A 23,442-nucleotide genomic window follows, 5' to 3' on the forward strand; every position below is an offset into this window, starting at 1 on the left:
GCTGCGGCCCGGGAATCCCGGACAATGCAATCAGGGAGTCAAAATGTTTACTCGTCTGAAGCTCCCTCATTCATGCCGTTAAACGTTTCGCATTTGTTTGATTGAAGAGTTAGGCATCCCGTCGCTAGTGTCAACCGGACAAAACCGCACGCTTTTGGAGACTCGGGTAATTGAATCCAGAGGGAATGCAGTTGCTGAATCGTAATTGTTTCATGAAGGCTGGCATATATTCCGAACATCCATAGTCATTGTATACGGTATGGGCAGGTTGAGTTGTCCTCTAGAACCATGTATGAGAGTCAAGGCTCCATTTCAGATGCGCTACATGTAACATCGTCACCTGTGACGCAGTAAGTACTGTCAAATTGAGTACCAGGGCCCTTATTTTTTTACTCCGGACTGGACTCGATGTTCTACCGACTTGTCTTATGTTCTCACCTTTGATCTAATAACTGCAACGGGCCGGATGTGGGTAATAGGGATCGTGTATCTTCACACCCAACAGCATCATCTGGAACCCAAAAGATATACACGTCACATGAAGCTGCGAAAGCCCATCGCATAGTAAGAATAAGGCTCTTGTGAATACTGTCAAACCAAATCACTCTCCAACCTAAATGTTCTTAGTCGTACTATCCACTTCCGTTCCCAACTTCTCTTTGCCTTCTGCAGTTTGGCTCTCTGAATCTGCTTCAACGCCATGGACTATGTCACCAAACCCAGTCACAACGTAGGAGAGAAGTGTAGGCTTGTGAGGAAAGAAAATGTTGGAGAAGTAATAAATGAAAATAGACAAGAAGAACCCATAAAGCCAGTTGAAACTGAATAAGTTCGCCAAACCTTGATCAATATGAACAGATGTTGGCGACACCTTTGCGGCCAGCCCAGGCATGACTGGGATGATCACCAGAACCATCGTCAGGGAAGCTCTCCAGTTAGTGCCGTATTTTCCGTAACTATATATGCCATTTGGATTGTAGAGAGCAGGAACATCGTACTTCTTCCGCTTGATGAGCCAGTAGTCCGTGAACAGGATACCCGCCATTGGAGCCATGAAGATGGCATAGGCACTCATGAAGTTGATAAAAGCCTTGCCAGAGGCAACGATAATCCATGGGCAAAGGGCCCAGCCGCCAATGAAAGCGACGAATACTGTACCGCGACGGATGTTGAACCACTTCGGTGCTACCGTTGTAATATCGTTGGCGAAAGAGACGGCATTGGCGCTGATGTTGACGCTGATCTGCGCAAGGAGCCAAATGGAGGCACAAATGAAGCCTGCAGCTCTACCACCGGCAGTGTTTTGCCACGTGCTGATGATCTCGAGCGGCGTCCAATACGTAACTCCCCATATTTCTTGAGCGGCAGAGGCGGAGATGACACCGAAGAGAGCGACAATTGTCTTGAAGAAGGGTATAACAGGCAGCTGCCACACCTGGGAACGTCTTTCTTTGCTGAAGCGAGAAAAGTCCGCAATGTTTACAGCGAGAGTGCTGTAACCACCGGTAACGCTTGTCTGCAGGGAGGTAAGTCCCCATGAGCCCAAACGACGATCGAGGTTTGCTTACAAGATTAGACAGCCACAGCCATGCACGCTCTGAGCCATGAACTTGACTGGGCTTGTTGAGGAAGTCACCACCACCACCAGCACGAAGTGAAATCCATATGACCTTGAAGAATTTTGTCAGAACCACAACATGAAAACTAATTTATGAACACTTACCATTGCGAGGGCCATTGGCGGTGTAAGAAATGTCTTCACCCAAAACATCTTCTGCAGCTTATGCGTCGGAATCAGAAGCAGAGGAAATTGAATTAGCCAGTAGATCAGGTATGATATCATTCCCACTGTGGTGAGACCGGCTGAAGCAGGTAGGTGATTGGGGATGTCCTTGAAACTAGGCCAGATGGCAGCGATTACCTAGCAGCACTGTCAGACAAGAACCGCCAACATCTCTCGGCCATACTCACAGAGGTCACGCATGTCGCACCGCCAGCCGTCTGCACGCCAAACCAGAACATAGCCAATATGCCACGGCTTACAACGGCAAAGTAGCTGAACCAATAGCCAAAGCTAGCCCGAGAGGCAATTGGGAATGGAATATGCAGATCAGACCCGATTGCCCCGTTCAAGACTGTTGGAATGGCATTGCAGATGCCGGCAACCAAGACAATCAGGATGGCATCGGTAGCAGAAAGGCCTTTAACGGAAGGTTAGCTTGGTGTTGGAAATTGTGAAGAAAACACCATCGCCATCTTACCAGTTGTAACAATAGCCGCGCCAGTGTTCCAGGTCGAGATAGTCACAAGATCCGAGAACCAGTACGTGATGAAGGCCCCTTTGCCCCACGTTCGCCTTTCCGGAGGCACGGGGTCCATGTCCGCGTTCGTCCATACCTCAGGGGGCGCGATGCTGCTCTCCTGCTTCGAAAGTTTCCAGCTTGTGGGCTCGGCAAGCCGAAGCTTGATCTTTTCTTTGGCAGCTTGGCCACGTTCTCGGTAAGTCATGTTTTCCATCGTGACCATCTTACTCGAAGAGCTGACAAGCTCACGAACATTAGCAGCTCTTGTAAGACAGGAAGGCAAACAATTCTGATCAGAGATGAATGACAGTCGAAGACCTAATGGTTAGACGTGAATAAGCCATGCTCGTGAGCCTGCAGGTAATATTTCAAGCAAGAAGCTCAACTTGCATGCGGTACACGATTGCAGCCAATTGCGAATCCTTGTAGATAGAGTTGATCTGAATTGGTAGTGGATGGAGATAAGGACGATTTGAATGCAGACCTCGGCCGGGGTGCTATCGGGGACTCCATCTTTGACGATCCCCGGCCATCGGATAGCGGGGCCGTCACACCCTGGAGCTAGCCAGAACCAATGACGGATTTTGAGATCCTAATCTCTGATGTCGTTGGTTCATCCCCCAAAGATAACGCAGGAGGCAATCAGAGCAAAGGCACCGGGCAAAGGGAATTTGCCAGTGTTGATCCATGAAACTTGAGGATTTGTTCTGCTTGCCCGTATCTTGTCCCCGAGGACTTCTTTTCGGCAACTTTTGACATTCCACCTAATATGTCAGTATCCGCTTCGTTGGCATCGAACAGTCGCAACCGACTGGCCTGCGCGTCCTGTACACGAAGGAAGGTGAAATGCAGCAAGACTGTGCCATGTAGCAACTGTGTCCGAAGGTAGAGTAGCCTACGGGGAAGGCACCGAATGTCTCGGTCGTTGTTCTAGAAGACTTTTCTGAGCGGGATGCTAACTTGCGCAATCCATACTCTTAGAGGCGAACAGGATGCATGCGTTCTCGGATCAACCGAGACGGACTCATCCACAGTAGTAGATTCCCGAGCCTCCCCTCAACATCGATCACCGTCGGACGCCGCCCGACAACTCCATGTTCTCCACCGCAGGATAGCCGAACTTGAAGCCGAAGTGCAGAGAGCTACTTCCGGCACAGCATTACAGCACAATCCTCCACCTGCAGAAGACGAGGAAACTTCCCATGAAGTGCTGCACCTTGATCCAACTTTGAATCCGCCCGAGTCCATAACACATCGGACGGATGTTCAGAATAATCGACTTGACAGCAGCGATGCCGTTATGAAAGACGCGGCATCTATTCTGGAGTTTCTAGCTTGGGGGCGACATAAGGACCCCGAATATCATTCCACTGTCTCGCCCGAGGCTACGTTGACTGCCGGAACGGCTTCGGGCGATGTTTGGGACAAAGGTTCTCACGTCATAGAGTCTGCGATCGATCCTTTTGGAGATTGCTCTCAGCTTTCCGTCATTCAGCTACTGCTCCCAAGTCCGCAACAGGTGTGGCAGCTGGTTCAATACCACGAAGAGTGCTTACTTTGGTATCATGGCTCATTCTTCGCACCGAGTTTCCGCGACCAGCTGGAAGCCTTCTATGCTGACTACGGCGGCATGATTGACAGACCCGGCGTCAATTTGCAATGGGTTGCTCTTCTTTTTTCCATCATGACGGGAAGTCTGGTCTGCTCCCCACCTGCTACCCTGCAATCCTGGGGCTTCCGCGATCCGGAACGGAGAACTCTGTCCAAACGCTGGTTTGGTGCGGTCTTGACGTGCTTGAACAGAGCTGATTATACTGCCAATCTGAGCATCTTATCCTGTCAAGCTATTGCAACAAACACCATATCCGCGCATCTTCTGGGATTCAGCAGTTCTCAAAGCATCCAGCTTGCAGCAGCTGTTCGCATAGCCCAGTCACTTGGTCTTCACCGTCTAGGCAGTGAGACAACTCGCAATACGATCGATAGGGAGATTGGTAGACGGGTCTGGTGTCAGCTGTGCAGCCAGGACTGGTTTGGAATACCATTCTCCGAAAGCTATTTGATCAATCCACTGTATTCGACTTCCGAGCCACCATTGAACTGCCATGATCAAGATTTGCTGCCACTACCAGTGGACACACCGACCATTACGAGCTATTGCCGATTTCTTCGCGAGGTCGCCTCTATTATTCCCCAGCTTCAAGATGATTTGATGGTTCGAAACACTGCTTATACTCGATATGAGCAGGTTTTGGCTTGGGATGCTCGCCTTCGTACTCTTGTGACAACAGAGAGACCGATGTTCCTTTCGCACGTTCCCATCGACCCGAAGTGGCCCTGTTGGATTCCTTGGGCTCGCCGTGCTCTAGCAATCAGCTCCGGCCATAAGATCATTATGATCCACCGATCATTTCTCTCTGACAGTTTCATCAATCCCGCTTTCGCATTCACACGTCGGACGTGCCTTGCAGCGTCAAAGACCATCATCAAAGAGTACAAGTGTGTTGTAGATGAGGATGGACCAACGCTCTGGATACACCAAGCATTCTCGGTTGCCGCGTCGGTCATACTTCTGCTGGACGTCCTTCACAGAGACCCCAACGATAGGGAATCAGCTGCGCACAAGCAGCTTGCCGAGAGCGTCATTGCGATACTACATAATCACCGAAATAGCATGATTGCCGTAAGGGGTATCAAGCTGCTAGGTACGTTGTTAGCGGAGGTTTCCAAAGTTGCTTCAACAAGTGGAGCCCCAAATCAAGGGCGAAAGCGTAGGAGACATGATGACACTTTCGGCTCATCCAATGCAGACAGCCCCCGAAACAGCAGATCAGGGTATAAGTTCGACCTTCCAGAATTCGTCAAGGCGTTCTCCGTGGGCACGGCCAGCAGTCAGTCGGCTGGTTCATCTCGTTCTGCCGGTCAACATCAATCACAAATGGATGTACAGGTTGAGGATCCTCAAGAGAGCGATGATGTGGGCGAACCTGGCGGGAAAGATGCTGGCCACATCATCGAACCCTCTCTCGGTTACTCATTTAATACGGTGGGACTTGACGGCGCCAACAGTTTGGAGAACCTCTTGTACCTCGTGAACCACGACTGTTTTTCTGTGCCTTGAGACTCTATCGTTGCTTTGGGCTCATTGACTTCCCCCTTCGCAATGTGAGCTAGACTTAATTTACAGACTGCCTATTTTTCCTGTGTTTCCAACTATTCTCTACATAATTATTATCATAGTTGCTATCTATGCTATCTTAGTTATCGTAGCTGCCGTCGTCGTCGTCGTCGTCGTCGTCGTCGTCCTCGATGTTGTTGTCGTTGTTACCTCCGTTTTTTAATCCCGTCTACTATCGTCCTCGATCGGACTCAGTCAGTACATAGCAATTTCAGTCGCGCAAAACTAAAAGAGATCGGCTATTTTCTAGCGAAGTATCGCACATGCTGTATAGTCCCTATGCTACTCACTCCTATCATCTTTTCTATTGAATCCCGATGATTATCATTAGTATTGTCCTCTTCACCCTCGTTGTCTCTATCTGCCCGTATAGAGAAGGCTTTCGGTAAGCGTCTACAGAACGCCAGCCAACCAACTGTTTCACTATGCGATGTTAAAAGCTTGACCTGTGATTGACAATTTGTAAGTTCCCTTTGCAGGGCGCAACCCCTCTCGGGCGAAACCACCAGAACGAAGTTCATTTAAGTCGAATCTTAGTTCACTTCCCTCACAAGTCTTATCTAGATCACCACCTTCCCAAGAAGCTCTGTGACAGCTTGCTCTACAGCTTTCAAATCCTCGATTATAGGCTGGTGTCCACTCTTCACAACTTCAACCCAGCTTTGTCCACCCAACAGCTTGCTAAGCTCCCGAGATCGTTCGACGGGACTAATCATGTCCTTGTCTCCGGCAATAAATACTGCAGGACATTTGATAGCCGAATAGTCAGGGTCCGTATGCTCCAAGTCCACAAGCGCCTCGCACGTCTGAGCATATCCCTCCGGATCCGATGCAGCAACCATTTTACGAATGGCCTCTCGCGCCACAGGATCGGCCGAGCGGTCGGGTGTGTCCTCATAAAAGTTCGACTTGGTCGCCATTTCCGCTCCGCACAGTATTCCTTTCTCCCTCACGTTTGCAGCGAGGTCAAGCATGCGTTGGCGGGCTGCAGGAATATGTCCAATGGCTCGGCCGGGACCGAGGAGGACGAGGCCGGCAACGTTGTCGGGATGCTGGGCTGAGTAATGCAGCGCGACGATGGCGCCGAGGGAGTGGCCGATGACGATGGCTTTGCTCGCATTTCCTTGCATTTGAGGAGATTTTTGGAGAGATGTGAGGAGATCGTGTAAGTCGGCGACATGGCCCGCGATGGTGAGCTTTCCTATTTGGTCGGCCAGTGGTGTCTTGCCGAAACCTTGAAAGTCAACCAAGGCAATTTTGTAGGAACTGGGTAAAACTGGCAAGAGTCTTTCAAAAGTTTCAGTCGAGCCTCCCAGACCGTGAAGGCAGACCAGGGGCGGTCCAGAGGGGTCGCCGGCGAGGAGGTAGTGAGTCTTGGTCCCGAAGGAGGTGGTGACGTAGCAAGAAGACGGCGCTGAATTCGTCATTGTGAAGGCTACAATTCTTGCAAAGATCTCTGTTTGTGTCTCGCCTCAGACGTCTTTGTTTGACATAAATCGGATTCGCAAACAAAATAGCTTACATTGCGATCCTCTTGTCGAGGTTTCGTCTTCCCGCAGAACAATCATCTCGACAACACCCCTGTCACTTCGGCCGAGGAAGTTCAGGCCCCACCCTTGGGTTCGGCCGGGCTCAGACTGTCTGGTTTTGACTGATCGATAAGATTAACATCCGATTCCGATAGAGCCACACCAGTAGGCGAGGATCTCTCACTGGGTTGGCTGCATTTTGGTCGGTGATATTGAGAACACCAGCAGTCTGATACAAGAAGCGGCAGTTAAGGAAAACCCGGTTAGCTTTTAGAATTCGACCCTAAACTCTCTCAATTCAATAGATGAGAACTAGTCATCGTTCCAACCAGAATTCATCATGGTCATCACGTCTGTTGTCACCGAAGAGGCAACCTGCCTAGAGCCTCAGAAAATCCACTTCACTCTCCCACATGCTCAAGCTACAAGCGGCCGCGTAGTCCCCATAGCGCATGCGAAATCCAGCAAAGTCGACTTTGGCGCCGAGATCTATGGCATTGATCTCAACAACTTCGCTGATGCGGACTTCGAGCTCATTTCAGATGCGCTGCACAAGTACAAGCTTCTTGTCTTCAAGGAGCAGCCAGAGATGCTGAAGCCGCAGCAGCAGTACAAGTTGACTTCAAAGTGTGTGAACCACTATGTCAATTCCTTTTCGGGCTGCTAACACAAGCCTCAGTTTTGACCCTGATGAGAAGACTGGGGGTTTTGCGCACGGCAAAGATCCCTTTCTCGTCCACCACAACGGCGTTGACTTCTTCGGCATCCCGAAACGCCCCGCGATTCCCGACCAACCCCAAGTGCATATCCTCGGTCGCGGACCATTGCCTGACAATCACTACGGCTTTCCTCCTGGCTTTGAGGTCCAGGGGATAGACCATGAAGAATTTCACCTTCCGCCGCATATCCCTGCAGATGAACGTGAAGTTGGCGCCTCTCGATTCTATCAGTGGCACTTTGACGGGGCTCTCTATGCGATTCCCCCGCCTCGAGTAGGCTGCCTACTAGCGGTTCGGACGCCCAAAGGTCCGGATGTCACTGTCCGGTGGGAGGATGGCAGCGGGACCGAGATGAAAATGGCTCCCGGCGCTACGGCCATGGTGGCTGGCAGCAGAGCCCTGGCCCTTCTCGACGAGAAGACTCGCAAGATTGTCATGAACAGTCGAATCGAGTACGCCCCTCATGCATTCGTCTGGATGTCAGGCGCTCACAGCACACGTCTCGGGCACCTAATCGAGACGGAGGGCCTTGAGAAGCCGCTGGGCCAGCTCCCGAAGTGGAACAAGGAGAAGGTTTGTATTTATCCGATGGTTTGGACAAACCCCAAAACGGGCGAGCAGTCGCTCCAGGTCCATGGGCAGGGTGCCTTCAAGTTGTACTTGAAAGATAGTCCCGATGGCAAGGAGACGATTGTGGATGATTTGACAGAGGTCAGGGCGTTTATGGACAAGTGAGTCTGCCAGCAACCCAATGAAACTTCAGCATGACTGATCGACTATGCATAGGATCATGAAGCCTGCTCTGCAACCGGAGAACATCTACGCCCACCCACACCAGGAGCAAGACGTAATTCTATGGTACAATCGAGCACTTTGGCATAGTATTGTGAGACCTCTGAGCAATCTGAAACCGAGTAATCAGACACTGACCTATTTCAGACCGAGTTCCCTAAGTCTTACGGTCCTCGTGTGATGCATCAGTGCAATGTGGCGGCGAGCGACCACCCTGCCGCCTGAGAGGATTCCCAACATGCAGTGTGATTTTAAGGAGGAAATATCGTTGTAGCTTTAGCAGTAGACCGGAATGAATTGAACTTTCTCACTTGCCTGCATCTTGGACTCTACCACTACAGATGAGCGCAAGCCCCCAATACCGTCCTTCTAGACCCGGTCGGCAATGCATGCTATGGCATTCGATCATAGCAGCGAACGACTGTTGTGTGCTACCGGTTGCCGAAGTCTCACGCCTCCACAAAGATATTTTCCAATTTACGTTGTAATACGTGTTCTGTAAGCGCTCTCGACCAGCTCGGCCGAAAACATCAGTGGCTGTGATAAGATCGGGAGCTGAGATTGGAGAGGGGTAAACCTTATCGGACGTCACCGAAGCTGACGGCAAAGCATAATACTTGAACGCAAAATTTACATAGTTGACATTTTTAAGGCGGCGGGCGCTTCACACAGCTGGTTAAGTCACATTCTCGGGTGATTCGAATCGTCGGGCCGGATTCATTGCTTTCATCCCTTGGACACGCACACCATCGATTCACGAGTTCCCGGAAAGCGACCTGTCATGGAGAAGCAAACAAGGTACGTCGATCGGGAGATCTCAAAAGTAAGTCCAGTCGCCCCGGCTTTTGAGAACGTGTCAATGACATCCATTAGATTTCTCTACACAATTTCGACAATCGAATCGACGAAATCACAGCCCAGCTGTGCTCAGCCGCCGAAAATGTCGGTTTCTTCGCCATCAAGGACCACGGCTTGACCGACTCTGACATCCAGGACATGCTGTCCACCGCGGAGTCGTTCTTCCGCCTCCCGGATGAGACCAAGGCCACGGTGCCCTGGAACCCACAAAATGTCGGATGGGAGAAGTTGTCGCAAGTACGGCCCTCCACGGGCGCGGCAGACCAGAAGGAGTCGTACCAAATCCAGTTTGGCGAGAACATGAAAGGCCTTTGGCTTGACGACGGCACTCTCCCCGGATTCCAAGCCAAGACTCTGGAGTTCATGCACAGGGTGCAAGATATTTCGGAGAAGCTCATGATCTGCCTCGCTCGTGGACTGGGGTTCGAGGACAAGTACTTCATCAACTGGCACGACATCGCGCGACCGAACTCACAATCAACGCTGCGTATGCTCCATTACTACGAGACGCCAAAACTGAATGACGGCAAAGTTTACCATCGTGCCGGCGCCCATGCCGATTGGGGCTTCTTCACGCTCCTCTTCCAGAAGCCGGGCTACTCCGGTCTCGAGATCTGCCCCGGCCGCGAGGCCGTTACGGAGCACGCTCTCGGCGACGAATGGACCAAGGTCGATCTCGAGCCTGGGGTCATCGTGTGCAACATCGGAGACTTGCTCATGAGCTGGAGCGACGATCGCTTCAAGAGCACGTACCACCGTGTTAAGGCACCTTGTGAGGAGGGAGACTTTTACGGCGAGAGGCTTAGCATTGCGTTCTTCAACCAGCCTTGCAAAGATGCGATCATTCAGGGTCCGAAGGGGAAGTATCCTGTGGTCACGGGGGAGGAGTTCAATCGGAACGCGATGAATCGGATGTATAAGGCGGCGCAGGAGAAGTTGGCTGCGATGAAGCAGGCGGAGGAACAAGGACAGGGATTGCCCAGCGCAAGGGCTCTTGAGGCAGCAGCGTAATCGATATCCTTGTGTTGAAGCCTCGTGTTAATTTTACATATCAGTCGAATTGAAAAACAAGCCCCTTGACCACGCCACGAAATTGAGTCCATAGTGAAGCTTGCGGGTTTGCAACTAACTGAGGTCGAAGTGTCACACATGGAGATCGAGCGGAAATCTAAGTCCTCGGATTCATTTCATATGGTGTCCAATAAGTTGATGACTTCTTCTATAGTGACGAACAGGTTGTGTTAGGTACACTGAGAATTGGGAAACTCCCAACCTTAAAGCTGTCCACCTGCATTTTGATATTGCGATGACATCTCTTGTGGGCCCTAGGCGATGTCTTGTCTTTGAAGTTATCATCTCTGGTGTCTTTCCCTCAACTGTTCCTAGCATTGTGGTCGTGACTGAACAAAGCTTGCATCTAGTTGCTTGCCGGGAATAACATGGACCTTCTCCAAAACGATGCAACCTCAGTTATCGCAGTGTTGCCCCGCATCGATCACCAACCTCGGCCGAAGTGGCAAGGGGTTGCAGTCAGACGGTACGATAAGCCTCGGCCGAGCTTATCAAACTCCTACACCTTTTCTGTTATTGGACGATAGCATTCGTAGACTGAGTGTAAGTCGAGAGGTTAGACCGGCAGCCGTGCACCGGAGTTTGAGCATGGTAGATACTCTCAGAACGGGATAATGATACCGCTTTTCTGGCTTTCATGGTATGCCTCAGATATATCAGATGAGGCCCTGCTCAGACTGTTTGGAAGACTGTGAGTATCTAATTGGGAAGCACAAATCCGTGATTAAGCACTATCTCACCAGCTTTTCTAAATCAGTTGTAATTGCTCTGCAAAGCGTGAAAAGATGTCTCCAGGAATACTCACTCCAAACCCCACCTTCACTCTGACGGAGATGGAGAAGACACCAAAGGACAAACACAACTTCGGAGCCGTCGTCACCGGACTCGATTTGGATGACATCAGCGGTAAGTGTCAAATTCCTCGTCTCCAATAACAGATTCCTAACATCATCCGCAAGATGCCGATATCAAAGCCCTGCACGATGCCATCTGGACATACAAAGTCCTCGTCGTCAAAGGGCAGAAGCACATCCACCCCATCAAGCAGTGGGACCTCGTCACCAGACTCGACCCCGACGCGCCGCTCGTCCACGGCCACGGCGACATGAAGACCTTCAACGAAAAAGGCGGCCTCCTCTCCGTAAGCCCTTCTTCTCCCATCTCCAGAGACCAGTAGCTAAGCTCACCGTGCCACCAGAGAGGCCGCGAAGTCCTCGCCATCCCCGGCGCAGAAAACGTCCGCGTAATCGGCAAAGGCTTCCAGGGCGAAAACCACTACGGCCTCCTCAACAAGACCCTCACCCGCACGCCCTCGCACGACTTCCACACCCTGCCCCTCTCAGAAGCAGACTTCGAGGCGGGCCACACGCGCTTCCAGCGCTGGCACATCGACGCCGCGCTCTACGACCGCGAGCCCGCGTGGTTCACGACGCTGCGCTGCATCACGCGCCCGACTGGGCCCGAGGTCACGGTCCACTGGGACGACGGCAGCGGGCGCAGCATGACCGTAGAGCCGGGGCTGACTGCGTTTTTCAGCAATGTGCAGATGTACGAGCTAATGAGCGACGAGGAGAAGAAGGTTGCGGACCACTCGTGGGTGGAGTATGCGCCGCACCCGTACCAGTGGATGGGGAACTGCAAGGGCAATGCGAATGGGCTGGGGCTGGTGAGTCAGGGGAAGGAGATGAGGGAAGAGGAGCTGGGGGAGTGGGATGAGCAGGCTGTGAAGCGGTATCCTATGGTGTGGGTGAACCCCGTCACTGGAGAGAAGGCGTTTATGGTGCATGGGATATGTGTGCGGCGTATGTTCCTGCGGTCGAGTGTCGATGAGGAGCCGACTGTGGTGGATGATGTAGTGAAGATCCGAGAGTGGCTGAAGGTGATTCAAGAACGGGTGCTGAAGCCGGAGTACATCTTGCTGCCCAAGGCAGAAGAGGGAGACATCATCATGTGGGCCAACTTTCAGATGTTCCATACCGCGATAGACTATCACTCGAAGCTGGGACCGAGGACGATGCATCAGGCCAATGTCGGAGCAAGCGTCGGACCTGTCGGACCGGTGCCCATTCCCGCAGCTAGCTGAACGAATGTCGAAGGAAATTTATGTTATGCGCATAGTTGAAATTTTGTTTCATTTCAGAATCGTCTCGTGATACCCTTCCTCGGGTCACTAATTCCTGTAAAGACTGTAAGATGTCTTCTTTCTCCTGACTTTTCATGTGCTGTAAAGACTGTACGCTTCCTCCCTTCTTCTGACTTTTGACATTATGTAAAGACTGTATCCCCCCCTTCACGCTGTAAAGACCGTCATCGATGAACCAGCACCAACCTCAATACCCCCCAATAGGCGAAATATCCAGCCCCTCCCCCTCCCCAGCCGCACACTTGAACCCAGGCGCAATGGGCTGCGGCGCCGTCAACTCGCCCCCAGTGCACGTCGCAAAGTGCGTCTCGTCCTCCAGACATGTAAGATATCCCTCCGTGCACGCCTCATCGTCATCCTCATCCGCCGGCGCGTCCGGCGCCCCCGACGCCACGGGAACCTGCGCCGTAATTGTAGCCGTGACAGTCACCGTCACCTCGACGGTCGACACCGCAGGCACAGCGCAAGACGGGGCCGGGCGCTCGGGGGCGGTGGTGCTCACGACCGGCGGCGAGGTGACGGCAGGGGTATCGATCTCGGATGAAGGCGATGTCGGCTCGGCGGGGGGAGTGTCCATGTAAGACGTAGTCGGCTCGGGCTGCTCCTCCTCGGGCGCGGCGGAGGAAGCGGAAGCGGAAGCGGAAGCGGCAGGCGGCTCGACCGACCCGCCACCCCCGGAACCGGCGCCGGCCCGCGGGTTCCCATCACACGGCTGCACGAACAAATTAGCCTCGCCCTCAGGATGATCAACAGACGTCCCCGCGTTGGGGTACTTAATCGGCACCTGCGCCGTCAGCGCCTCGTTAGTCGTGCACCCGCCCGAGACCTCACCCATATTCGCCATAAACAGCTCCGGAAACTGCGTCTGCCGCTTCGACACACCCCACCCCTCCCTGGCATGCCCGCGCTTCTTCTTCGACGCCACGACCGTGATCGGCGCGCAGTTCATGTAATACTCCGGCTGTCCACCAACGCGCGCCTGCCACGTCCACGCAAAGGTATACTCCCCCGGCGCGATGCCCTGTGGAATGGAAAAGGTGTACTCATCTTTATTAGGCCCATCGAGGTTGCCCTTCTGGTTGCGCGCGGGGCAGCCGCCCTCGATGGAATGGATGACCATCCACGTCGACTGCTTGGTCGGCTCGGTGTCGGTCGAGAGGGCGAACTGGCAGCTGCCGCCGCCGTGGACGGCCTGGCCGGCGAAGGTGGCGGTCTGCGGCTCGCCGACGGCGTAGACGGTGCGTTCACCGTCGACGATGTAGGAGGCGCCGGGGGGCACTTTGCAGGGGAAGTCGTCGCCGGTGGCGGAGATGGGGTTGGTCGGGCCGTCGGCGACGAATTTGAAGGGTTTGGGGTTCTCGAGAACGACGTGGGCGGATGCGAGGGAGAGGAGGAGGGAGGTGAGTAGGAGAGAAGACATGGTTAAGAAATGACTGTGTGTGTTGTGTGTTCTATCTATGAAGGGAGTGTGAGTGAGTAGTTGGAGATATGTACGCGAAATCGAATTTGTTGAGACCAGCTGCAATGTGAAGGGAGTGTGATATGATGCAGAGTCAGTGGGAAGGAGGGAGGGTTCATAGGTATTTGTAGGTCGCGGGCAAGGTTGCCAAGGTGAATGGTGCTTTGGACGAAGACTATTCTAGGACAATGCCATTGTTGCTAGGAAGGACATTGCCACTGTCCTTTGACAATATCAACTCCCACATAAAGCCCAGAAAGAGTATTCCATCAATCATTCGCTGTCTTCCTTTGATAGAAGTTCACCTTGAAAACGTCTTTCCGCCAACTTTCATCAACATCAGATTCAAACAGGCCTTTCCAGCATCTTCTCCAGATGAAAAAACACTCGATTGACACATCTCGGCTCCCTTGCAAGATATCCCCAGACTACACTGCCGAAGACCATTTGATGACCAGCGTTAGACCAGCTAGCTCCCTTAGCAATAACCCCGCGAATCCGGGGAAATGCATCGCACTCCGCGACAAGCTTGAGTGTGTGTAATGCTTGGCAAGGCCTTCGTCTGTCTAAATATCCCCGAACCCATCTTGAGATCCTGGGGCCTGAAAAGAGACGCAGTCGTACCGCAACTGCAAGGGGATCGGCAGGAACAAAGACCAGTTGTCTGGTTGATGAATTGATGTCGTCGTTGCTAGCACTTCCGCCTGTTTCAGCCTCTTTAGTCAACTTTCTTTGTTCTCAGAACACTACCCATGAGAAAGTGGCTTTATGTCGGTGCCCCCATCCCGGTCAAGCTGCACTATGAGCTGCCACGCCGTTCGAAACTGGCCTCGGGCATAAAAGCTATGTTAAGCTCGCCATAACCCTTGGTGGTGATATTGCATGTAGTTGAATCTCCGAGCGGTTGCTCGGCCAGTGGGGTGCGATAAGATTGCATACTTACGATATGAAGATTGGTATAAATTGTATGAGTTGAGCCAAATGACCGAGTCGAGAACAAAAAAGCTGCAGAAGCTCCGACCATATGCCGGACGACGCTGTCCCATGCTGTACTTCCAGTCTGAATGCTATGTAAAGACAATGATATATGGTATTATGCAGGTTCAACCAAAAACATCCTCCCGCGGCACACAGCGGAGGGCATCACCTCACCTGCGCCCCGCCCCACTCTCCCTCCCCGACACCACCCTGACGTCTCTCCGCTTCTTTAACCACCGCCTGACAATGTACTCGTACGCAGCCTGCTCTCCCTCACCCGGCGCGATGCGAAACGATCGCCCAGGCCGGCGCATCAGTACAGCCACGGACCTGGGAGGTGTAAGCGGTCGGTAGGACTCGGCAGTGGCATGTCTCGGACGAGGAGGCTCGGCCGCACCTTTGATGAAGTTGTTCTCCTGCTCCCAATGTGTGGGGATGCGGAGGACTTTGCTATGGATCACATTCATTGCCAGCACGGAGTCTTCGGCTCTGACGACGAGCCTAGCATATTCTGTTAGCTGGAGGACTTCGCGGAAGGCAACAGGAAAAGGACGGCGATCTCTGGAGGAATGTAATTTGGTGCTGTGGTGCATCGCGCGGGGTTGACGTACGAAACGTTGATCTCGCTCGCCCCTTGGCTGACGAGAAAGATGTTGATCTTCGCTGCGGCCAAGGCAGACATGATTTCCGCCGATATTCCAACCATGTTTCTCATCTTGTGGCCGATGACGGTGACGATGGACATGTTCTCTGTGATAACGACCTGCAGACAAGTAGTTCATTAGCAAAGAAGTCTTTGGATGAGTCGCGGCCTTTCTTACCTTTCCAAATTTCTCAAGCTCAACCCTCAGCCTCTGATGTTGACAGGACCCTTCCTCCGAATGCTGGAATGCAAGGCTGACGTTGCGCTCGCTCGTTGTGACGAGATCAGTCTTGATTCCAGCCTCTTCTAGTCTATCAAACACACCAGACAAGAACCCTTGGGACTTCGTGTTCCTATTGCAAACGACGTTGACAAGCAGTATTGAGTCCTTGACGGTCACAGCTGTTGGTCGACGCCTCTCCTTCTGGTCACCGTGATATCCGTTGCCCAGCATGAAGTCGATCGAAGGAAGCGGGACCTTGACATCCACCTTTTCGTCCGTCGGTGTTGGGGGTGTAAGAGGCGGCGAAGGTGTTCGTGAGGGATAGATGATCGTTCCCGCGCCCGTGGGATTGAAGACATTCTTTAGTCTTAGGGGTATATTGGCGCATCTTATTTGGTCCATGGTCAGCGGATGTATAACCTCGCTACCGTAGTACGTCAGCTCCGTCGCCTCTTCTGCCGTGACTGTCGACAGTAGTCTCGCCGAAGGAACCTTCCTTGGGTCTGCTGTGAAGATGCCATCAACCTCCTTCCAGATCTGAAGCTCCGTCGCCTTGGTACCGACTGCACACATCGCAGCACATGGATCAGAGTACCCCCTTCCCACGTTCTTCAGCAGGGAGTCCGGCATGATGCCAAAGAAGCCAGTGACTATTGGCACATGGTCGCCGCACTCTCTTATTCTCCTGGTAATCTCGTCGCCAAGAAGGTGGTAGAACCTAGGACCGAGATTGTCGAGCGCGGTCTTTTGCTCAAAGATGCTTCCGCCAAACACTGACTCGACGACGTCCTCGAGAATGACCGGCTCGGCCGGGACGCCTTTGCTGCTTAAGTATGCAGCAACAACTCTGCAAGCGAGCTTCTCTCCCAGTGCTACCACCCGGTCCCTCGCCCGAGGCGACAATTCCCCGATAATTTGAGCTGCGAGAAGGAAGCCTCTCAAGCTTTCGCACTCCTTGATAATGACATTCTTGGTGGTATCAAATATGTCACTGCAAAGATCACTCCTCGTACCATTTGAGTTGACGAGGTGCTTCTCGAGTAGTCTGACATGGTTATCGCGGACGAGTTCAAGGGCCTTGTTGAGCTGGGCTTGGGCAGGCAGTCCGGCCTCGGCGTGGGAAATGCACTCGAGCAGGAGGCTCGTGGTGCCACTGGCCTTTGTGGAACCGGAGAGGGCCGAGCAGACGACCACCAGGTTATGGTCTTGCAGGTAGGATGGGATGATTTTGCTGCAGATCGACTCGAGAAGTTTTCCAAGACTGGTTCCGCCGTACTTCTGCACCAGCCATGGCCTGTTTTCTCTGCCGGTCGCCATGCTGGGCGGGGACTGGGGAGTGGTGATCTTGCTTGGGAGGGCGGGCAGCTGGATGAGGGAGTTTTCCGGTGGGCCTCCGCTCGAACTTGATGGCACGCAGTAACTTGGCGGGGAGAGCATATATCGTCGACTTTTCCCCGGGAAACTTATCAGTCGCAAAGTTTCAACGAACGTCCACCACGGCCATGGTCAACAGCAAGACTCGTCGTCTGTTGTTGAAGGCGTCAAAGAAAGGCGTGCCTTCGGTCAATGTCCACGGCGGACGGCAGGCTCTGCATCTCCCGGCATTCCCATCGCACCCTTTGGCCGACTGACAGCTGTCATTGGCGATGGTCGTCTCCGAGTTGTGGAGGTGGTTGCCGGCGACTGCGCGCTGGCCGTGGGCCAAATCCCGGCTTCGGGATTTGAAGACGAAAGCCCCCATTCACAGCGGTCCGGGTCTCCCGCTCGGCGAATGCGCAAAACAATAGGTTTTCCACTTTCAACTATTTTGGAAAAGGGCTCCATTGAATCTGACGCAACATCAAAGTGTAGTGGGGATGACGGCGTGTGAAATCGGGGTTGGCCATGGTATCATGCGGCCGCCATGTCCAGTGCGAAAGCTTTGATTTGCTGGCGCAAACATCTCGCCCGTCAACGCTCAAAGTCCGAAACTCTGCCAATCATAGCAAGGTGCCCAATTTCCTTGTCTCCAATATTCTCGGTTCGTCCCGAGGATTGACAGGGGAACTTGCAGGCGTCTCCAAGGTTCTTCAGGCTAGGGTTCGGAATCTACAGCACTGTTGCCAAGTGCAGAGACAGCTCGTCCCAGGCTGAGCGAAGCGATCAAGATAACACTGCGACATCTGTCGTAATACGGTTGCATTCTCATGCACGGCCGCTGACAGGTGCGACACAGAATGTCAATCGCCGTAAGCGAGATTCGGCTCAGTGCCGACGACACAGGTTGTCTTTTGGTGAAGATACCCTCCATGATGCGGAGGCTGGGCATCCGCCGGGCGCAGATCGAGCGCAGCATTGGACCAGACTACCCGATTCCGCCTATGGGTCGTTCAGAAAAGAATGGCTTGTTTCAGTCAACACGCGAATTCTGCGGCGGCGGCGATGGCGTCCAATGCCCCTGATGTTTTATCCCGTCGGTCCTCGGACTTGTCGGGATTTGAACCGCGCCAACGATGCCTTTCTTCGGAATTTCGATTGTACATACTTCCACTCTTGACAACGGCGATCGAATTAGGAATAGTGTGATAGATGTTATGTCTCTGAAAAGTTTCCACAGAAATCAACCCAATGCTAGGCAGTATCCGCATGGACTCCCAAGCTATGTCATTCGCTGGTATTGCCTGTTTCTGCGCTGTGATGAAAAGACCTAGGCAGCAATGACACCCCGGTTGATCATCTACCAATCGTCAACTTCCCCAGTCAAGCTCACTGCCAGTGGATCGAGACTCCCTTGTTTGAGACCGTCCTCTGCCTGCCCCACTGCGGCGTACAAGTGCGGTAGCTCTGCCCTCAACTTAGTCTGGATCAAGTCATCAAGCTGGTCGAACTCGAGTAGAAAGCCGTCATGACCATCTGACGACTTGAGCACAGAGAGCGACGCATCGGGCAAGCATGCTGCGAGCCTTTCTTGCTGCTCGGGCAAGAACAAAGCGTCCGTTTCAACCCCAATGACCATGGCTCTGGGTGGAACCTTCGACAAAACCTCCATCAGAGCTCTGTCCCCAGTTTCTTCTGTTCGTCCAAAAGCCACATCGTGAGAGTCCATCTTGTTCGTGATATGTAGGTAACAGTTGGCATCGAATCTACCGATAAACTTCTCGCCTTGGTAGTGCAAGTAGCCTTGAGCTGAGAATGACAGATCTTTGTTACGTGTACTGGACCGCTTTCCGTCTGTAGACACAGGGCTAATTGCTGGTCCATCAGTCCGTGGCAAGTCCAGTGGTGGCTCTGTGGATTTGGATTGGCGAGGAGGCTTTCTTCCAAAACGGTTGTCAAAGCTAGCGGAGGAGCGATAAGTCAACATTGCGACCATGCGTGCTGCTGCCAGTCCGGCCGAGGGTTGCCCCTCGGGAGTTGGTTCATAGTGACCGTCGTTGAACTTGGGGTCCGCGTATATGCACTGTCGCTGCGTTTCGGCCCAAGATATACCCCAAGCAGAATGGTCGGCAGCCGTGGCTATAGGAATGATGTGTTTGACAAAGCCAGGTGGTGTACAGAGCGGCCACTCAAGTGTCGTCATGCCCCCCATCGAGCCGCCTATTACGGCAGCAACCGACTTGACATCAAGAGCATCAAGAACGAGTTTGTGGGCTCGGACATCGTCGCGGACTGTCGTCTGGGGGAAGTCGCTTGCGTATCGCTCTCCGTTCGGATTTTTGGTCAAAGGCGATGCGCTTCCATATGGGGAACCAAATACATTGCCGCAGAAAATGAAGAAGTGGCGGGGATCGAAAGCCTTCCCTGGGCCGATGAGAGGACTCCACCAGTCGCTGACGTCGCTGCTCCCCGTCAGAGCATGGCAAATGACTAGAACATTATCTCGCTCTTTGTTCAGTTTTCCCCAAGTCTTGTACGCCACGGGGCATTCGTAGAGGATCTCGCCTGAGTCTAGCGGGAAGCTCGGGATGATGGCGAAGTTCTGATTGCGGATGAGGCGAGTGTAGAAGTTATCCGAGTTTGGACTTGCATTAACGACTATTTCCGGGGTATTAGTCGAACAGAGTCCACAGGCCGAACGCCGAACAACTTACGCAGAGCCATATCGTAGGTTTGGTGTAGTGTCAGGAAATTACTCCGGTGAACAAGAAGGAAAGACAACGCGAGATTGCTGAAAGTGCCGACGGCTTCGATCACTTGCTGAATGTATCGAGCTGACGGGAGTGTCCAGACCAGCTCTTATTGGTGGATAGGATCAGTGTAGACACCAGCTGATTGAACAGAACGGTGTCATGGAACAACATCAGCCCAAGAGTCTTGATGAGGAACCAAAATAGCGAACACCGTCAAGTATGAGGACTCCCCGAGATATCGAGGTAACCCCGCCTCACTCCCCCGCAAGGTTTCATCATATCCTTTGGTGACGATCGTTTGCATATGGACCAACCTCGCGTACTGGTATCTTCTCTTTGTCAGTAGAACACAAGATGTCGCGTCTGCATCAGCCCCGTTATCGCCGGGGTTTGAAGGCATCCCGGGATTTGAGCCACAACACCGACGCCCCAGACCGTGTGTCTTCGGGAATCGCATCCTGCCGGCGTACGCCGCAATTAGATGGATTCTCCGCCCATCTCGAATGATTGTGAGGCCATCCTATGAGAATCATGGATGCAATCGATCGCTTTGAGCAGATTGTCATGACTCAAAAAAAGACTCGCGTGGGGAAGAGCTTGAAAAACCGCCACCGGTTGCACTTTGACTGTGCGATCGGTAGCCATCCAAGCTTTTGCCTCACACCTGACCATGGCATCCACTCATCCCTTTGTCAAAGTCGCAGCCGTCCAGGCTGCTCCCGTTTCCTTCGATCTCGAAAAGAGCCTCAAGAAGCTGAGTAAGCTAACGGCGGAAGCCGCAGCGGCTGGTGCCGACCTCGTGGTGTTTCCGTAAGTACACAGTACCTATGCAAGAGCTTCGGTTTGGGTAACAAGATCGGTTGTGCGTGTGTGTAGTGAAGGATTCTTGTCCGCTTATCCTTGGAGATATGCTTTCGATGCCACGATTGGCGCACGGGAGCCTCGAGGTAATCTCGACGCCGCCCTTGGTCTCTGAAGTCCGATGTTGATCTCGAGTAGGGCGCCAATGGTTTGCAAGGTACTTTGATTCGGCCATTGAAGTTCCTTCGCCTGCATTCGACATATTGTCCGAGACAGCTCGGAAGCACAATGTCCTACTGCATGTTGGCATTATCGAAAAGGGAGGTGGCACGCTTTACTGCACCGCGGTTCTTCTTGACCGGGAAGGCAAGTTGGTGTACAAGCATCGCAAGGTACTCATATTCAGCCCCTTTTGTGCGCACTTTACTGATCACTGCAGCTGATCCCAACGGCTGCCGAGCGGCTGGTCTGGGGGCGAGGTTCCGGCGATGGCTTGCAGGTCCAGCAAACTGATATCGGCAATGTCGGAAGCCTGATCTGGTTGGTCGATCAAGTGACAAGCTCAGTGACAAACAAGCTGATGCAGAAGCAGTTGGGAGAACTACATGCCAGCTGCGCGTATGGCGTTGTACCAACAGGGCATCGAGTGAGTGGCGGTTTGAGGAGCCGAGATAACGACTTGTTCGGAACATTGTCACTGACGAACGCGACTCAGGATTTACGTCGCGCCCAATGCCGATGATTTGCCCGCATGGACAGCATCGATGCAGCACATTGCCAAAGAAGGACGTTGTTTTGTTGTGTCAGTCAACTCTGTGTGTAAGGTTTCAGACTTTCCGTCCGACTATCCGCCGTTTACGGCTGAGCACCCCGACCGGCGGCCGGACGGAGGGCAGTGGGAACCGGAAGACATTGTCAACCACGGAGGGTCCTGCATCGTCGGGCCGCTTGGAACAATGCTTGCCGAGCCTGTGTGGGACAAGGAGGAAATCGTCTATGCCGACTTGAGAATGGCAGATATCACAGAGTCCAGGGTATGCCGTCCATTCGGAGCTTGGTGTCGCTCCTAGTCAGTCGGTCGCATGCCATGTGCTAACAGCGTTTGACAGCTTGACTTTGACCCGGTCGGCAGTTATTCTCGGCCAGATGTATTGTGAGTCAATCACACCCGATGCAGGGGACGACAGGGCCGGAGGACGGTCTGGATGTGCGTCGATCAAAAGCTGACAGGCGGTCTAGTTCGTTGACGGTCAACACCAAGGCTGGAATCAACGTGGCATTTAGCAGCTGAGGCGGCGTCCCGAGCGTGGCTGCGGGCGCTGAGAAGTATGGGTGGGGGGTGTTTTTGTTTGCGCTGGAGGCGGGGTTTTGTGCGGAGAGACCGGGATGGTTTGGGCTGGAGATTTATGGGACCTGACTCGGAGGTCGCATGTCTGGGCATGTCTGGCGGCGGCGTCGAGCTTCGGAGGTTGGCGGAGTCGCATGGGATCGGAATAGCTTGGTGGCATCGAGGTTCGAGAAGCTTTGCACGACGTCCATGCGAGCTTGGCCCGACGAGTTGTGATGCACAACGTTCGGTGGCCGGTGTGTCGTGCATGGCGTAGGAGAGCCTGTGTCTGCGCCTGTGCGTGGAAGCCTCGTGGTGTTTCTCGGGTGGCTTCTCGAATCCGTCTTCTTGGTCTGATGGTGTCAGGCAGAGAGAACCTGCTGTCCGTGTCGAGGAACCGAGGACCATCGACTCGTTGTTGAGTCGAGAGATGGGATGGCACTTGCAGGTCGAGCATATGACTTTTTCTCCAGAAGCAAACTTTGGGTGGCCAACGTGTTCGTGAAGCAGACATGGCTGGGAAATCTTAAATGCAGGCCTCGGTGCTGACAGAGAAGAAACCAGTCATTAAAGACGGTGGCCCTGCGATGCTGCGTGTAGATGAATCGTCCGCCCCAGCAGAGAAGCATCCATGGAGGTGATGGTTCGGGATGTTGATTCCGATCCTAGCTCCTGCTTCCTGTGTCTTGCCGTCCGTAGTAGCTGCTGTTTATGCAAGCACAACTGGTGCCGGGTGGCCTGACTCTGCTTGGCATCGTGAAAGTTTGCGAATCTTCGGGCAGGAGGCAAGAGAGAGGCCAGATGGCAATGGTCACTTTGACTGCCAAGTTGGGAGTCGCGATTTCTAGGAAAGCACCAAATTGAAGGTGCAACTTACCTTACCTTAAGGGTCGGAAGCAGCTAGGCAAGACACAACGGCAGCCAGAGGCAGGTACGGGCCGGCACGGTCAGGGCAGGCGGACCTTCCGCCGGGCGGCAGTAGCAGTCGAGGTAACCCACAGGGCGTGGAGGGAAGGCGCGGCGAGCAGCGGCGACCGCACCTGAGTTCCAACGAGCAAGTTCCTGGAACATCATCCCATTGGGACACACCAAAACACCTGCCCCGTTGAAGCCCTCGGTTTCTAGGCCGTGCCAGTTCGGAAACTTTGCTGTGCTGCATCCCTGTCAAAGGCCGAGGCGGGCACTGGCAACACTGTGCGCAAGTTTTCTCACTGGGGAAGACCAGACGTGCCAGAACGACGGCAACACCGTTGCGATTGGACAACTTTCTCGGCGAACCACGATCTGCCCCACACTAGCCCACCGTTAT

The 23,442-nt window shown here is 53.2% G+C and overlaps 9 protein-coding genes across 9 annotated transcripts; 4 read left to right on the forward strand and 5 right to left on the reverse strand.

The window, feature by feature from the left end:
• Positions 1-613: 613 nt before the first annotated feature.
• On the reverse strand, positions 614-2,517 carry CGGC5_v015058 (putative permease; the record flags this gene model as incomplete). The annotated part of the gene is made up of 5 exons (XM_032026895.1): positions 614-1,516; positions 1,569-1,670; positions 1,724-1,921; positions 1,972-2,201; positions 2,262-2,517. The coding sequence occupies 5 exons, from the start codon at positions 2,515-2,517 to the stop codon at positions 614-616; spliced, it is 1,689 nt and encodes a 562-aa protein (XP_031876677.1).
• Positions 2,518-6,041: 3,524 nt separating this feature from the next.
• Positions 6,042-6,908, reverse strand: serhl-0 (Serine hydrolase-like protein; the record flags this gene model as incomplete). The annotated part of the gene is made up of 1 exon (XM_032026892.1): positions 6,042-6,908. One exon carries the CDS (start codon positions 6,906-6,908, stop codon positions 6,042-6,044), a length of 867 nt encoding a protein of 288 aa, XP_031876671.1.
• Positions 6,909-7,350: 442 nt separating this feature from the next.
• Positions 7,351-8,746, forward strand: CGGC5_v015060 (putative dioxygenase; the record flags this gene model as incomplete). The annotated part of the gene is made up of 4 exons (XM_032026891.1): positions 7,351-7,637; positions 7,690-8,460; positions 8,516-8,615; positions 8,669-8,746. 4 exons carry the CDS (start codon positions 7,351-7,353, stop codon positions 8,744-8,746), a joined length of 1,236 nt encoding a protein of 411 aa, XP_031876685.1.
• Positions 8,747-9,302: 556 nt separating this feature from the next.
• hxnY-1 (2-oxoglutarate-Fe(II) type oxidoreductase hxnY) lies at positions 9,303-10,390 on the forward strand (the record flags this gene model as incomplete). The annotated part of the gene is made up of 2 exons (XM_032026890.1): positions 9,303-9,344; positions 9,395-10,390. 2 exons carry the CDS (start codon positions 9,303-9,305, stop codon positions 10,388-10,390), a joined length of 1,038 nt encoding a protein of 345 aa, XP_031876693.1.
• Positions 10,391-11,064: 674 nt separating this feature from the next.
• CGGC5_v015062 (putative dioxygenase) lies at positions 11,065-12,533 on the forward strand (the record flags this gene model as incomplete). The annotated part of the gene is made up of 4 exons (XM_032026889.1): positions 11,065-11,141; positions 11,208-11,356; positions 11,410-11,591; positions 11,649-12,533. 4 exons carry the CDS (start codon positions 11,065-11,067, stop codon positions 12,531-12,533), a joined length of 1,293 nt encoding a protein of 430 aa, XP_031876689.1.
• A 247-nt stretch (positions 12,534-12,780) lies between these two features.
• Positions 12,781-14,013, reverse strand: CGGC5_v015063 (uncharacterized protein; the record flags this gene model as incomplete). The annotated part of the gene is made up of 1 exon (XM_032026888.1): positions 12,781-14,013. The coding sequence occupies one exon, from the start codon at positions 14,011-14,013 to the stop codon at positions 12,781-12,783; it is 1,233 nt and encodes a 410-aa protein (XP_031876692.1).
• Positions 14,014-15,343: 1,330 nt separating this feature from the next.
• On the reverse strand, positions 15,344-17,213 carry CGGC5_v015064 (putative aspartokinase; the record flags this gene model as incomplete). The annotated part of the gene is made up of 4 exons (XM_032026887.1): positions 15,344-15,360; positions 15,428-15,531; positions 15,642-15,793; positions 15,852-17,213. 4 exons carry the CDS (start codon positions 17,211-17,213, stop codon positions 15,344-15,346), a joined length of 1,635 nt encoding a protein of 544 aa, XP_031876688.1.
• Positions 17,214-18,612: 1,399 nt separating this feature from the next.
• met6 (Homoserine O-acetyltransferase) lies at positions 18,613-19,976 on the reverse strand (the record flags this gene model as incomplete). The annotated part of the gene is made up of 2 exons (XM_032026886.1): positions 18,613-19,910; positions 19,967-19,976. 2 exons carry the CDS (start codon positions 19,974-19,976, stop codon positions 18,613-18,615), a joined length of 1,308 nt encoding a protein of 435 aa, XP_031876691.1.
• Positions 19,977-20,675: 699 nt separating this feature from the next.
• Positions 20,676-22,097, forward strand: NIT4 (Bifunctional nitrilase/nitrile hydratase NIT4; the record flags this gene model as incomplete). Its single annotated transcript, XM_032026885.1, has 8 exons — positions 20,676-20,815; positions 20,882-20,952; positions 21,005-21,198; positions 21,246-21,346; positions 21,399-21,452; positions 21,522-21,840; positions 21,916-21,959; positions 22,046-22,097. The coding sequence occupies 8 exons, from the start codon at positions 20,676-20,678 to the stop codon at positions 22,095-22,097; spliced, it is 975 nt and encodes a 324-aa protein (XP_031876687.1).
• Positions 22,098-23,442: the final 1,345 nt, after the last annotated feature.

This window comes from Colletotrichum fructicola (genome assembly GCF_000319635.2).
Source record: "Colletotrichum fructicola Nara gc5 chromosome Unknown KSG_Nara_v1_contig09, whole genome shotgun sequence".
Lineage (NCBI taxonomy): Eukaryota > Fungi > Ascomycota > Sordariomycetes > Glomerellales > Glomerellaceae > Colletotrichum > Colletotrichum fructicola.